The sequence below is a fragment of the Moschus berezovskii genome, chromosome 28, assembly GCF_049115385.1.
Source record: "Moschus berezovskii isolate FMDL1 chromosome 28, NW_MosBer_1.0, whole genome shotgun sequence".
Lineage (NCBI taxonomy): Eukaryota > Metazoa > Chordata > Mammalia > Artiodactyla > Moschidae > Moschus > Moschus berezovskii.
This window is the reverse complement of record NC_142487.1, coordinates 9,801,385-9,814,504: the sequence shown is the minus strand read 5'-3', so window position 1 is coordinate 9,814,504 and position 13,120 is coordinate 9,801,385. Positions and strand designations below refer to the sequence as shown.

General features: G+C 46.0%; 1 protein-coding gene across 5 annotated transcripts in view; it reads right to left on the bottom strand.

The window, feature by feature from the left end:
• Window positions 1-13,120, bottom strand: part of PTPRM (protein tyrosine phosphatase receptor type M) — a 671,212-nt gene that overhangs the window by 30,014 nt on the left and 628,078 nt on the right. For 3 of the 5 annotated variants that reach the window (XM_055417180.2, XM_055417181.2, XM_055417184.2), the window contains 2 exons: window positions 2,331-2,447; window positions 1,607-1,657 (listed from right to left, as the gene is read on the bottom strand). In XM_055417180.2, the coding sequence (XP_055273155.1) occupies window positions 1,607-1,657; window positions 2,331-2,447 (168 nt within the window). The remainder of the gene's footprint in view (window positions 1-1,606; window positions 1,658-2,330; window positions 2,448-13,120) is intronic. The other 2 variants (XM_055417182.2, XM_055417183.2) reach the window with 1 other exon arrangement.

The following is a 13,120-nucleotide window of genomic DNA, read 5'->3' as shown; positions in this document are numbered from 1 at the left end:
TCATTCTCCTTGTACTATAATGGGAAGGAAGATGCCCAGTAGAGCCTAATCCAGAGAGGGTGCTTGATAAATAAGTGTGGGATGGATGAATCCCTAGGTGCATGTTATTTCTGACAAGTTCCAGGCCACATTCCTGTTTTTCTGAGCCCCAGGCACCTCCTTGCAGAGGGAATTTGGTGTCTGTAGCCAGCTTCCTTGCTGCCAGCATCAGCGGGACAGCTTAGATCCACAGAAGCTTTTCAGCTGTCTTCTCCAGCCAGGATGGGCACTTCGTCATTTAACATCTGTTCATCTCCAGGTCATCAGCCTCATGGGAAAGGAGAGAGGACCGCCCCATGCAAAACAGGCATTGATCAGTTTCAAACTGCAAACCTTCCTGCTTGTTTGCAGAATGAAGCCCAAACCTATTTTTCACCTTTAGGTCCCTTGATGTAAATCCTCCCAAAATAGAATCAGAACTGCAGGACTCTCAAAGCAAACACTTCACTTGGCTGTTTCTCTGTTTTTTTTTTTTTAAAGTTTCCTTTCTAATGAGGAAGTTTAAAACCTACAAGAAGTGCTCCGCAGAAGTACTAACGATTTGTTTTCCTTAAAGATTCCAATTGCCTGGTTAGAAAATCACTAACATGTCATTCTGATGTTCCCAAATGCCTTAACAAGCTCCTCATCCTTCCTTTCCTTCCACCAGCTCTTTGCTGGCTGTCTTAGGACTAAAATAACTGGGTGTTTCAGAAACATTTCTGTGCAGCTGGGGATAAAGAACCCTAAGAGGTTAAAAAAAGAGCAAAGAAACAAACAAATCCTTCCTTTAGCCACTGAGATGCATTTTCAGCTTATTAGAGAGCTGACTATTGTTCAAAGAACTCCATGTTTAAGTGATGGCTTTCGGATGATTTTTTTTTTTTAAAGAAAAAAATATTCGGGGTCTTTTATCACTATCTGTTTTAATGCAGTTATTCATGAGTGCTCTTGCCAAGAGCCATACAAAAATCCTCCATATACTTTTCTTTTTTTCCCTCCTGATTCTGCCTAAAAAGGAAAAAAAAAACTGACATCAAAGTGTGAGCTTCAGAACTTAAAGAATTGAGTCAACCAGAACTCCACATTCTTTGAAGTCTTCAAGCCTCCTGTCTGCTTATTAAAAAAGACAGGCTAAGGGAAAAAAAATGCTAAATAGTATGAGAAACAGATTAAAATAAACGAAAGTCTCTTCAGCCTTGTGATTCTATGACAAATAGGGATTTGAAAATCAGGAGAGGTGTTCAAAACATCGGGGTAGATGAGCCAGGAAGCAAACGCTGCCATTTCTTCATTTCCCACAACTGGTCTCGTTAGTCTGGAGGCTGCATTGGGATGCAGGGGGAATAAGGGCTGGAACCAACTGCCCAGAGGTTCACTTACAACCCTGGGGTCTCTAAGGGCACCTACCACTGGGCAACTTGTGCCAGCATCGCTAGGTGCAGTGTAGGGCTCGGCTGCAGAGAACCAGTTCTGGACAGAAGCCCGGGGACTCCAGAGACAACACCAGGGGTCCCCTTCTTGGAGGACAGCAAGGCAGAGGACTTGCCGGACACATCATCTCCGCTCCCCAACCCCCGCAGCCTACCTGTGACACTTCTCGGGATGGACTGCAGTGTGCTTCTCCTCCGGGCCCTCCCTATGTCGGCAGAAAGAGGGGGGTAAGGAGATTCCCTGTTATGCCCAGAGCAGCAGCCCTATCCATGCGCATGGGATGAGCATTTGGGACACTGCGCCCGCAGGGACCGAGGGCTGAAACCAGCATGGGAGTGAGTGAATGGAGAAGCTGGTTCATGCAGAAGCGTCCCATGTCTACTTATGTATGTTTCCAGGTAGACACTTCCTCCTGGAAAGTCCATCATCTGCATGAAACCACAGGCTGAGAAAGCCTCGAGGACATGAAGGGTATCCAGGAGGAGTTAGAACCCGTGTCTCCACACTGATGCTAAGTCAGCACCGGGGAACCCACATGGACATACAGCATGAAGGACGTTTATCGACTGCCTCTGAACAGGGACACAGAGACGGGCTGAACAATACCCACCAGGTTGAAAAGAAAAAGGAAGTGGACAGCAAAGTGTATCTTTTGGATTAGCGGCAAAATACATATTCCTATGAAATGGGAATGATTTGCTTCAAAGATGGAAGTGAGGTGCTGCAGGACCAGAGGGTAGGATGCAGTCTTGAGTCATCACTGGCTACAGCCTACCTGCATTCAGGTGAGACCATGGATGAATTATCCCGGATAAGTTAATGAGGCTGGTATCACTAATGTCTGACTGTAGCTTTTCAAAAATAGTGTGAAAGCTTACCTTTTCAACAGCAAATGTTCTTATCACATATTCTGCCAGTAGCTCTGTTTCTATTAGGGTAACTTTAATGTCTTTATAGATCTCCGTGTCATCTGGCCAGTATTTGCAGCATTTGACCTTTAGAAAACACAAAGGAAATGAGGCTAAAGTGGGTTTTTTTTTTTTTTTTTGAGTTCTCTAAATGATGGGTCACAGTATAATTTATAGGATACAATTTGTGCACAAAATCAGAAAGATAGCTTAACTTTGTTCTTTTTAGATCACCTGTATATTTTTTTCTCTCCCCAGAATAAAACACAATCTGAGTCATGGGAGGAATAAAACCTAGGAAAATGGTCTAAAGTTAACAGATTGTATTTATACTACAAATATCCCAGTTACAGTAACCATTCATTTCCTGTCTATTTCTACTCAGGAGTGGCCTGGAAAAATAAACTATAAAAGGTGGCTTGCAATATTTTAGCTCCTCTGAACTTTAAATTTCTTCTAGTTTCAGAAATTGATGGAACATTTTGGAGGAGGACTGAGAAGGAAATTGGAGCCAAAAGTCAAGATTAGAGATTTTTTTTCTTTTTCTGAAGAAGGCAATAGCTATGTGTTTTTTCTCAAGTTACAATTACAGATTCATTTTTTGTCTAAGTAAATTCAATGTACAAAACCTGGTGAACTCCCCGTGTTAATGATTTCTTCAGTCACCCAAGCACAAAACCTGGAGATCCTTCTCCAAAACCCAACCAAGTGCCAAGTCGAGCAAGCTGTTGAAACAGCTTTCAAATATGTTTTCAGGCTTTTTAATTCCCTCCGCTACCATCTTTGTTAAGGCTCTGCTAACTTCCTGTGTGGACATCCCCTCCTCAAGTAGCTGCAAAAACCCTTCCAAGTGTGGTCCCCCTGGCACTGACTTGCTCCACTCAGTAAACTTCTATTTCCAATGACTGCCTATGAAATCCAAGAGAAATTAACTTTGGCCTGGCACGCAGAGGTCTTTTTTGTACTTGGCTGCAACTAGACTAACATCTTCATCCTTATATTTTTATTACCCTTCTTTCGAGCCACATGTATCTTATGTTCAGAGACAAGTGGTCTGCCCGATCCCCCAGCAGACCTCACGGTCCAGACTCCTACTCAGGCCCCTCCCAGTCACACAGTTTGTCCAGCTGAACATTTCATCTGTTCTTTGAAGAGTATCTCAAATGCCACACCCCTTCAAAGTCTTTTCTCCATGGATGTGAGCTCTCTGTTGATGGTCCGATAACACGTGCCAGTTCTGTTGCTATGACACTGGGTGATGGCCTGCTTATTACCTGCAGGCAAGCAGAGGGCTTTCTATTGCTTATTTCTGCCCCTGGGGTCCAGAGGAGTGGTCATTAGGAGAAAGGAAGCCTCCTTCCAAAGAGATGCTTGTGGGCAGTCTTCTTCGAACAGAGGCACCTGGCTGGGCGGGTCCAGAAGCGGCGGCCGAGCCATTCTGCATCCCGCCCTCCCATCTCATCTCCCAAAATATCCTGAAATGGCTTGCCACATCTGTTTCCAGCCTACTCAAAAGCTTTCTAAATTGGGTTCACTTTAGTATCTTTTTAACTGCTTGGACTTGTGTCAAGAGGAAAGTATGTTTCCTTCTGGATGCAGGCTCTCCAGTCAGAGGAGTCCGGCTTGAGTCGCCTCCTGGCCTCTACGATCTGCGGACACGGATGTTTAGACCAGTGGTTACCGGGTGTCTGATGGAGCCCAGGTGCGGCAGAACCAGACGCTCCTCTCCTCTGACCGTGCTGCCCTGCTGCAGCCCAGTGCTTCCCGCACGGCTTCCTCACCACCTAAGGCACCAGACAGTCTTCAGCCCAGAATGCAGCTACCCGCCGTCTCAGCACTGCTTCCATCCGGCCATCACTCGGGCACCCCGTGGCTGAGGCTGCTGCCTGCCTGTCATCGTGGAGGGTGGCAGGGGTGCGTGATGGGCTCCTGCCTCCAACGGGGCATGGTTGCTGGCTTTAAAATTCACAAACGTGAAACAGAATAACTCCTGGATTTCTAACTGTCTGCACAAAGGGTCATTTTTAGCCAGCAGCCCAAACGATCCCATGTACAATAAAGTCAGAGACCCCTGGACACTCGGTCTATAGCTTCCAGGCTGGCCACACGTTACTGTGACCTTCAGGGTGTCTTTGGAAGAGGGCATGGCAACCCCGTCCCGTATTCTTGCCTGGGGAATCCCACAGACAGAAGAGCCTGGCGGGGTTGCAAAGAGTTGGGCATGACTGAGCACACTTGCATGCACGCAGGAATTAGGAAAGGGTCCTGTGACGTGGGGGTGGGGAGAGCTTCACACCCAGGAGAGCAGAGAGGAGCCAGAGAGACAGTTTCCAAACACTCCTTTTCCAGAGTATCATGACTGTCAGACCCAGCTCTTCCTGCCTGGACTCTGCTTTGAGACCCTGGGTTCTCATAACCGTGACCTCATCAGTGGCCAGTTCAAGGGGACAGACAGCAGGGGCCAGGGCCGGCCTACCCTCCCCCCGCTTCCTTCTTGCCCTGGCTTGTGTCCTGAAAGGAGGGAACGAGAGGCCGGCCCAGGGACTGAGAGGGACTCATTCCAGAGGTGAGTGGATGGGGGCTGGGAGAGGCTGTGGACAGGCCCCAAGAGCAGGGCTCTTTGGAGGAGAAGCTCACGGCCACTTATGCTGTCTTCAGTCTCCCCAGGCCTGGCTTCAGGGACAGATACCGAACAGACAGTCCTGAAATGACTTTAGCTGCCTGGCCTCTTGGGGTGAGAGGGGGTAGGAGGGGAAGGGGCAGGAAGACGAGACACATCCGATGGCAGCATCCTCCATTTGTAGCCGTGATCAAAAGTGGCTCCATTTCGTGGATGCTCCCGTATCACCAGATCTTAGGGTGGTAGGACGGAGGCTGGGGCAGACCGTGAAGGTCTGTTTCTGTGCTCTGTGCCGGGCCAAGGACTCATTTTGCTAAGAAGCCTGTGATCACGGAGGATGAAGTCAGCCCTTCACTGCAGCCACCACTGCCCCATCAAACAGACACAACCATCCAGGAGGCGGCAGGCAGGAAAAAAGACAAAGGCGCTGGTACAAGTTTTGATCCATTAAGGGGTTTTCAGCAGACTCTTTCTAAAAAGACATCCAGAGAGAGTGTGACCACAGTTCTATTAACAGCTGTATAAAGGGACACTGTTGACAAGAGTGGGGACGTTGCAGGGAAGCGCAGTGACTGAAGAGCCCTGGTTAAGAGCCGCCTGCCAGCGAAGCTGCCAAGAGAACAGGTCTACAGTGTGCAGGATTTTCTGTCTTCAACAGCCATCTCACAGCAATAAGAACATTCACTCAGTTAAATATCCAGATTTCTCTGGCCCCTGTGTGATGAGGTCAGATGGAGGTGCACTGGCATTTTTCTTGCTGACTTGTGTTGCAGCCGATGATGTGCACCCCTGAGCCTCAGGTTTTTCATGCACAAAATGGGACTATAGCATTGTTTTTAGGGAGACTGTGGAGAGAGAAACAATCTGTACCAAACAGTACCTGGCCTGTCCTAGGTTCCTAGCTCCTCCCTCCAACACCTGCCACATTCGGCCCTGCCCTCTCCTTTGGGCAGCACATCTGAAGCCTGCTCTAACTGCTGGAGGTCTGGATGATGTGAATTTGGGGGAATCACTTCACGGCACCAGCAAGTCCCTCTTCAGGCTCCTGCCTCAGCCTCCTCCTGCAGGGCCTCTGGTTTTCTACCTGGTCTTCCATTAGCATCTCTTAATGAACGGATATATAATTCTTAGAATATGCACAATGTCACATCCCTATCTGTAACATTTCTTTTCATCCGCTATAAAGAAATACGTGGCCCGACGCCTCCTGTGGAATTCTAAGTGTCATCTTGCAGACCTCCCTGGTAAATGTCCTGTTCCTTTTCTCTCCTACCTAACTGGATGACAAACCATCATCACTTGGAAGAAACACATATACCCAGGCTGCTTATTCCTCAGCTTGTTCAACAGATTGGCTCTGTCTTTTAGCCATTCCTGAAATTTAAGTCATCCAGCCGAAGGACGGAGACTCGCTACCACTGAGGACAATGATTAGTGTGTGTCCCTCTTTTGGTGCCTCCATTCTTCAGTTGTAAAATGGGATAGTGCAGACTTTCCCTCTTTTCCTAGTTTCATCTTAAAGTTACAAAGGAAGGCAAGGCTTGAATCAGCTACATTAATACTATGGTTGATGGTGGATCAAAGTGCAGAGGAAAACTTACTGAATGAGTATAAGTCCATCAAAGGTTAAGGCTATCTTTACTCAGGTCACAAAATGTCAATCTTAAATACCCCATTCGTTAAAAAAAAAGAAAAAAGAAAAATGAAAGGCAATCATGAGAGTTCAAGACAGAAAAATTTCAGTAATGCCTACAAAAATAATCTGTCTCTTCCCTTTCACGTACGAATTGGATGTCTTGGAACAACTTAAGAGATTCTATAAACTTGTAGTTTCACAGAAAAAAGATTATTATTTTGTACTGCGACATATTACCTACATTATTATTATTTTTACTATTAAACTATTTCCACATGTTATTACGGGGAAAATCTTTCCTCTCTCTTACTTCTTCCATTGATCCTGGATCTGGTAGGTTTTTGTAGAAAAGCAAGTGTTCTTTGTTTTAAGGCTCCAGGAGCACTTGGAACCTTAGTACATCTTCCTTGTAGGTGAAGAAGTGAACGTGTGAGTCGCTCAGTCACGTCCGACTCTTTGTAACTCCACGGACTATAGCCCGGCAGGCTCTTCTGTCTGTGGGATTCTCCAGGCAAGAATACTGGAGTGGGTAGCCATTCCCTTCTCCAGGGGATCTTCCAAACCCAGGGATCAAACCTGGTCTCCTGAATTGGCATGAGATTCTTTACCATCCGAGCCACCAGGGAAGCCCATCTTGTATGTGAGTTAGAGCTTATTCTGACATCCAGTGTTCATCTTTAACTTTTTTCTTTCATTACTCTTTTAGTGACAAACATGAAAGGAATTACAAGTCAATCTCTTTGGGAAGATGATAATCTTTAAAGCATCCATCGGTTCCCTTGCATCCCTTATATATTGATGGGGGTGAGCATCTCTGGTTCCTGCTTCTCTTGGTTCCAAGACCCTTTACCACCTGTTATCAGAACTATTCAGGGCAGCTCAACAATCATCTTCCTACATGACTCCGAGACCTCATTTGGATTTTTAATAAATAGTTACATCCTAATGAAGTCTTCATCAAACTGACTAAATATGTTTAGAAATCATTAGCTTAAATTACCAGCGCAAAAAAGAACCTCCTTTGGGAGAGCCCCAGACTGAGTTCCCAGACTTTCGGCAGATGAATTAGTACAACAACACAGCAGAGTCGGTGGGAGTTCCTGGGAACCAGGCGTTGGATAAAGAACTCAGGGTCCCTCCGGTGGGTTCATTAAAGAGGGAAAACAACCACAACACATCCGATGCAATTTACATGCCAGGTGTGCAGCTGTCGGCAGGTGCCAAGGAAACTGACAAGGGTCCCTTCCCACAATACACGTGCTGCGGGGGATGCGCAGGGGCGACCAGGAAGCCTTAGATAATGACGGGTCCTGGCAGGTGTATGGGGGGAGCCCTGCAGGAGGGAAGTGTGGTTTCTGAGTCCTCTGCACAGGTGCTGGGACCGGAGGCCTCCCAGAGGCTCCAACAGGGGCAATTATAGCGGCCTAATGCAGGGCGCTCCGGGGCAGAGATCCGGGGAAAGCTGCTGGGCTCTGACTTAATGAATCAAATCTGTGTAAACAAACAGCGTCGGCCTGGCTCATGCCTGATTCATGAAGCACCCGCTGCGTGCAGTCAACATGGTAAGCAGCGAGTTGCTGCCCTTAAAAACCATGTCATTTTCATTTCTTCAGTGGTTTGTTGTTGCTGTTTCCAAGCGTGGAACATGGGCATGTCGTCTCTTGACAAATGTGCGGGACGAACGATGGGAAATGGCCTGGAATGAGGTCTGACCTTTTTCCGGAGGACATGTGACCTCTTGTCAACACCCCCAGATTGCACCAGACGTTTCAAGGACAGACGCCATGAAGCACATCACTAATTGAATTCAGGCCAGTCCACGGGGCTGATGGTGGCAGGTGAGGACTTTTAGAGCTTACCATGTCCCTGTAAACTGGATGAGGATCTGGAAGGATTTTTTTTTTTAAATAAGCTTACCAGACCTAAAATTACTGAGTTTCTATGAGGCTGTGGGCTTCCATTTAAGGTTGAACTTGAATCCTGGCCCCTGCTGTCCCCTTCAGCTGCACACCATTAGCTGAAGTGTCCACGGCTATTTGTCAGAAAGAATTGTTTCCATCAAAAATATCAACAGGGGCCACCTTGTATGGGACGGGTCCTGATGGAAGGAACAAAGACCACCTATTTATTCCAAGGCAGGTAACTCAGAGTGAAGCCTGCATCCCACAAAAAGGTGCCATGTCCAACAGACAGCGGCCTCTAGTGTCTGAGGCTTTTTCACTGGAATAATTTCATAGCACGGTCTTCCTTTGACCTGTTAGCCAAACACCATGCTGTCCCGATTTTTCCTTAAAGAAAGAGGGTTTATCATATGAAAATAGCTCATGTCTAGTCATTAGGTCCTGAGACAGCACATTTTGAAATTTCAATTAAGCAAACAATACGTGCATGACTTTATTTTAAAAAAATCCAGTAGTACTTGTTATTTTTAATAATTACCTACTTTTCAAAATAATTTATCTTGGGATTATTTTAAGTGAAGTGAAGTTGCTCAGTCGTGTTCGACTCTTTGCGACCCCATGGACTGTAGCCTATCATGCTCCTCCGTCCATGGGATTTTCCAGGCAAGAATACTGGAGTGGGTTGCCATTTCTTTCTCCAGAGGATTTTAAGTGAGCTCTGATGCAAATACGTTGTTGTTTAGTTGCTAAGTCATGTCCGACACTTTGCGACCCCAGGGACTGCAGCACGCCAGGCTTCCCTGTCCTTCACTAGCTCCTGGAGTTTGCTCAAACTCATGTCCATTGAGTCAGTGATGCCATCCAACCATCTCATCCTCTGTCGCCCCCTTCTCCTCCTGCTTTCAGTCTTTCTCAGCATCAGGGACTTTACCAATGAGTTGGTTCTTCACACTAGGTGGCCAAAGTATTGTAGCTTCAGTTTCACCATCAGTCCTTCCAGGGATATTGAATATTCAGGGTTGATTTCCTTTAGGGTTGATTGGTTGGATCTCCTTGCTGTCCAAGGGACTCTCAAGAGTCTTCTTCAACACCACAGTACAAAAGCATCAATTCTTCAGCACTCAGCCTTCTTTATGGTCCAACTCTCACATCTACACATGACTACTGGAAAAATCATAGCTTTGAGTATTCGTTTAGTTCAGTCGCTCAGTCGTGTCCGACTCTCCGTGACCCCATGAATCACAGCACGCCAGGCCTCCCTGTCCATCACCAACTCCCGGAGCTCACTCAAACTCATGTCCACAGAGTCGGTGATGCCATCCAGCCATCTCACTCTTGGTCGTCCCCTTTTCCTCCCGCCCCCAACCTTTCCCAGCATCAGAGTCTTTTCCAGTGAGTCAACTCGTCGCATGAGGTGGCCAAAGTATTGGAGTTTCAGCTTTAGCATCAGTCCTTCCAATGAACACCCAGGACTGATCTCCTTTAGAATGGACTGGTTGGATCTCCTTGCAGTCCAAGGGACTCTCAAGAGTCTTCTCCAACACCACAGTTCAAAAGCATCAATTCTTCTGCGATCAGCTTTCTTCACAGTCCAACTCTCACATCCATACATGACCACGGGAAAAACCATAGCCTTGACTAGACGGACCTTTGTTGGCAAAGTAATATCTCTGCTTTTTAATATACTATCAAGGTTGGTCATAACTTTCCTTCCAAGGAGTAAGCGTCTTTTAATTTCATGGCTGCAATCAGCATCTGCAGTGATTTTGGAGCCCAATAATATAAAGTCTGACACTGTTTCCACTGTTTTTCCATCTATTTCCCATGAAGTGATGGGACCAGATGCCATGATCTTTGTTTTCTGAATGTTGAGCTTCAAGCCAACCTTTTCACTCTCCTCTTTCACTGTCATCAAGAGGCTTTTGAGTTCCTCTTCACTTTCTGCCATAAGGGTAGTGTCATCTGCGTATCTGAGGTTATTGATATTTCTTCCAGCAATCTTGATTCCAGCTTGTGCTTCTTCCAGCCCAGTGCTCCTCATGATGTACTCTGCATATAAGTTAAATAAGCAAGGTGACAATATACAGCTTTGACGTACTCCTTTTCCTATTTGGAACCAGTCTGTTGTTCCATGTACAGTTCTGACTGTTGCTTCCTGACCTGCATGCAGGTTTCTCAAGAGGCAGGTCAGGGTCTGGTATTCCCATCTCTTTCAGAATGTTCCACAGTTTATTGTGATCCACACAGTCAAAGGCTTTGGCATAGTCAATGAAGCAGAAATAGATACTCTTCTGGAACTCTCTTGCTTTCTCCATGATCCAGCGGATGTTGGCAATTTGATCTCTGGTGCCTCTGCCTTTTCTAAAACCTACTTGAACATCTGTGAGTTCACGGTTCACATATTGCTGAAGCCTGGCTTGGAGAATTTTGAGCACGACTTTACTAGCATGTGAGATGAGTGCAATTGTGCGGTAGTTTGAGCATTCTTTGGCATTGCCTTTCTTTGGGATTGGAATGAAGACTGACCTTTTCCAGTCCTGTGGCCACTGTCGAGTTTTCCAAATTTGCTGGCATACTGAGTGCAGCACTTTCACAGCATCATCTTTCAAGATTTGAAATAGCTCAACTGGAATTCCATCACCTCCACTAGCTTTGTTCGTAGTGATGCTTTCTAAGGCCCACTTGACTTCACATTCCAAGATGTCTGGCTCTAGGTCAGTGATCAAATTATCGTGACTATCCTGGTCGTGAAGATCTTTTTTGTACAGTTCTTCTGTGTATTCTTGCCACCTCTTCTTAATATCTTCTGCTTCTGTTAGGTCCATACCATTTCTGTCCTTTATTGAGCCCATCTTTGCATGAAATGTTCTCTTGGAATCTCTGATTTTCTTGAAGAGATCTCTTGTTTTTCCTATTCTGTTGTTTTCCTCTATTTCTTTGCCTTGATCACTGAGGAAGGCTTTCTTATCTCTCCTTGCTATTCTTTGGAACTCTGCATTCAGATGCTTATATCTCTCCTTTTCTCCTTTGCTTTTTGCTTCTCTTCTTTTCACAGCTATTTGTAAGGCCTCCTCAGACAGCCATTTTGTTTTTTTGCATTTCTTTTCCATGGGGATGGTCTCGGTCCCTGTCTCCTGTACAATGTCACGAACCTCCATCCAGAGTTCATCAGGCACTCTATCTATCAGATCTAGTTCCTTAAATCTATTTCTCATTTCCACTGTATAATCATAAGGGATTTGATTTAGGTCATATCTGAATGGTCTAGTGGTTTTCCCTACTTTCTTCAATTTAAGTCTGAATTTGGCAATAAGGAGTTCATGATCTGAGCCACAGTCAGCTCCTGGTCTTGTTTTTGCTAACTGTATACAGCTTCTCCACCTTTGGCTGCAAAGAATATAATCAATCTGATTTCGGTGTTGACCATCTGGTGATGTCCATGTGTAGAGTCTTCTCTTGTGTTGTTGGAAGAGGGTGTTTGCTATGACCAGTGCGTTCTCTTGACAAAACTCTATTGGCCTTTGACCTGCTTCATTCCGTGCTCCAAGGCCAAATTTGCCTGTTATTCCAGGTGTTTCTTGACTTCCTACTTTTGCATTCCAGTCCCCTATAATGAAAAGGACATCTTTTTTGGGTGTTAGTTCTAAAAGGTCTTGTAGGTCTTCATTGAACCGTTCAACTTCGGCTTCTTCAGCGTTACTGGTTGGGGCATAGGCTTGGATTACTGTAATATTGAATGGTTTGCCTTGGAAATGAACAGAAATCATTCTCTCGTTTTTAAGATTGCATCCAAGTACTGCATTTCGGACTCTTTTGTTGACCATGATGGCTACTCCATTTCTTCTAAGGGATTCCTGCCCACAGTAGTAGATATAATGGTCATCTGAGTTAAATTCACCCATTCCAGTCCATTTTAGTTCACTGATTCCTAGAATGTCTATGTTCACTCTGACCATCTCCTGTTTGACCACTTCCAATTTGCCTTGGGCTTCCCTGGTGGCTCAGAGGTTAAAGCGTCTGCCTCCAATGCGGGAGACCCGGGTTCGATCCCTGGGTTGGGAAGATCCCCTGGAGAAGGAAACGGTAACCCACTCCAGTATTCTTGCCTGGAGAATCCCATGGACGGAGAAGCCTGGTAGGCTACAGTCCACGGGGTCGCAAAGAGTCGGACACGACTGAGTGACGGAACGGAATGGAATTTGCCTTGATTCATGGACCTAACATTCCAGGTTCCTATGCAATATTGCTCTTTACAGCATCGGCCCTTGCTTCTGTCACCAGTCACATCCACAACTGGGTATTGGTTTTGCTTTTGCTCCATCCCTTCATTCCTTCTGGAGTTACTTCTCCACTGAGCTCCAGTAGCATACTGGGCACCTACCGACCTGGGGAATTCCTCATTCAGTATCCTATCATTTTGCCCTTTGATAGTGTTCATGGGGTTCTCAAGGCAAGTATACTGAAGTGGTTTGCCATTCCCTTCTCCAGTGGACCACATTCGGCTGTGGTCTTAAATCTGGTAAATAACTCAATGAATATTGTTATCAGGAAAGCAAAGCAGTGTGAAGCAGTCTCCATATCTCTTCCTCCTCAACACACGAGG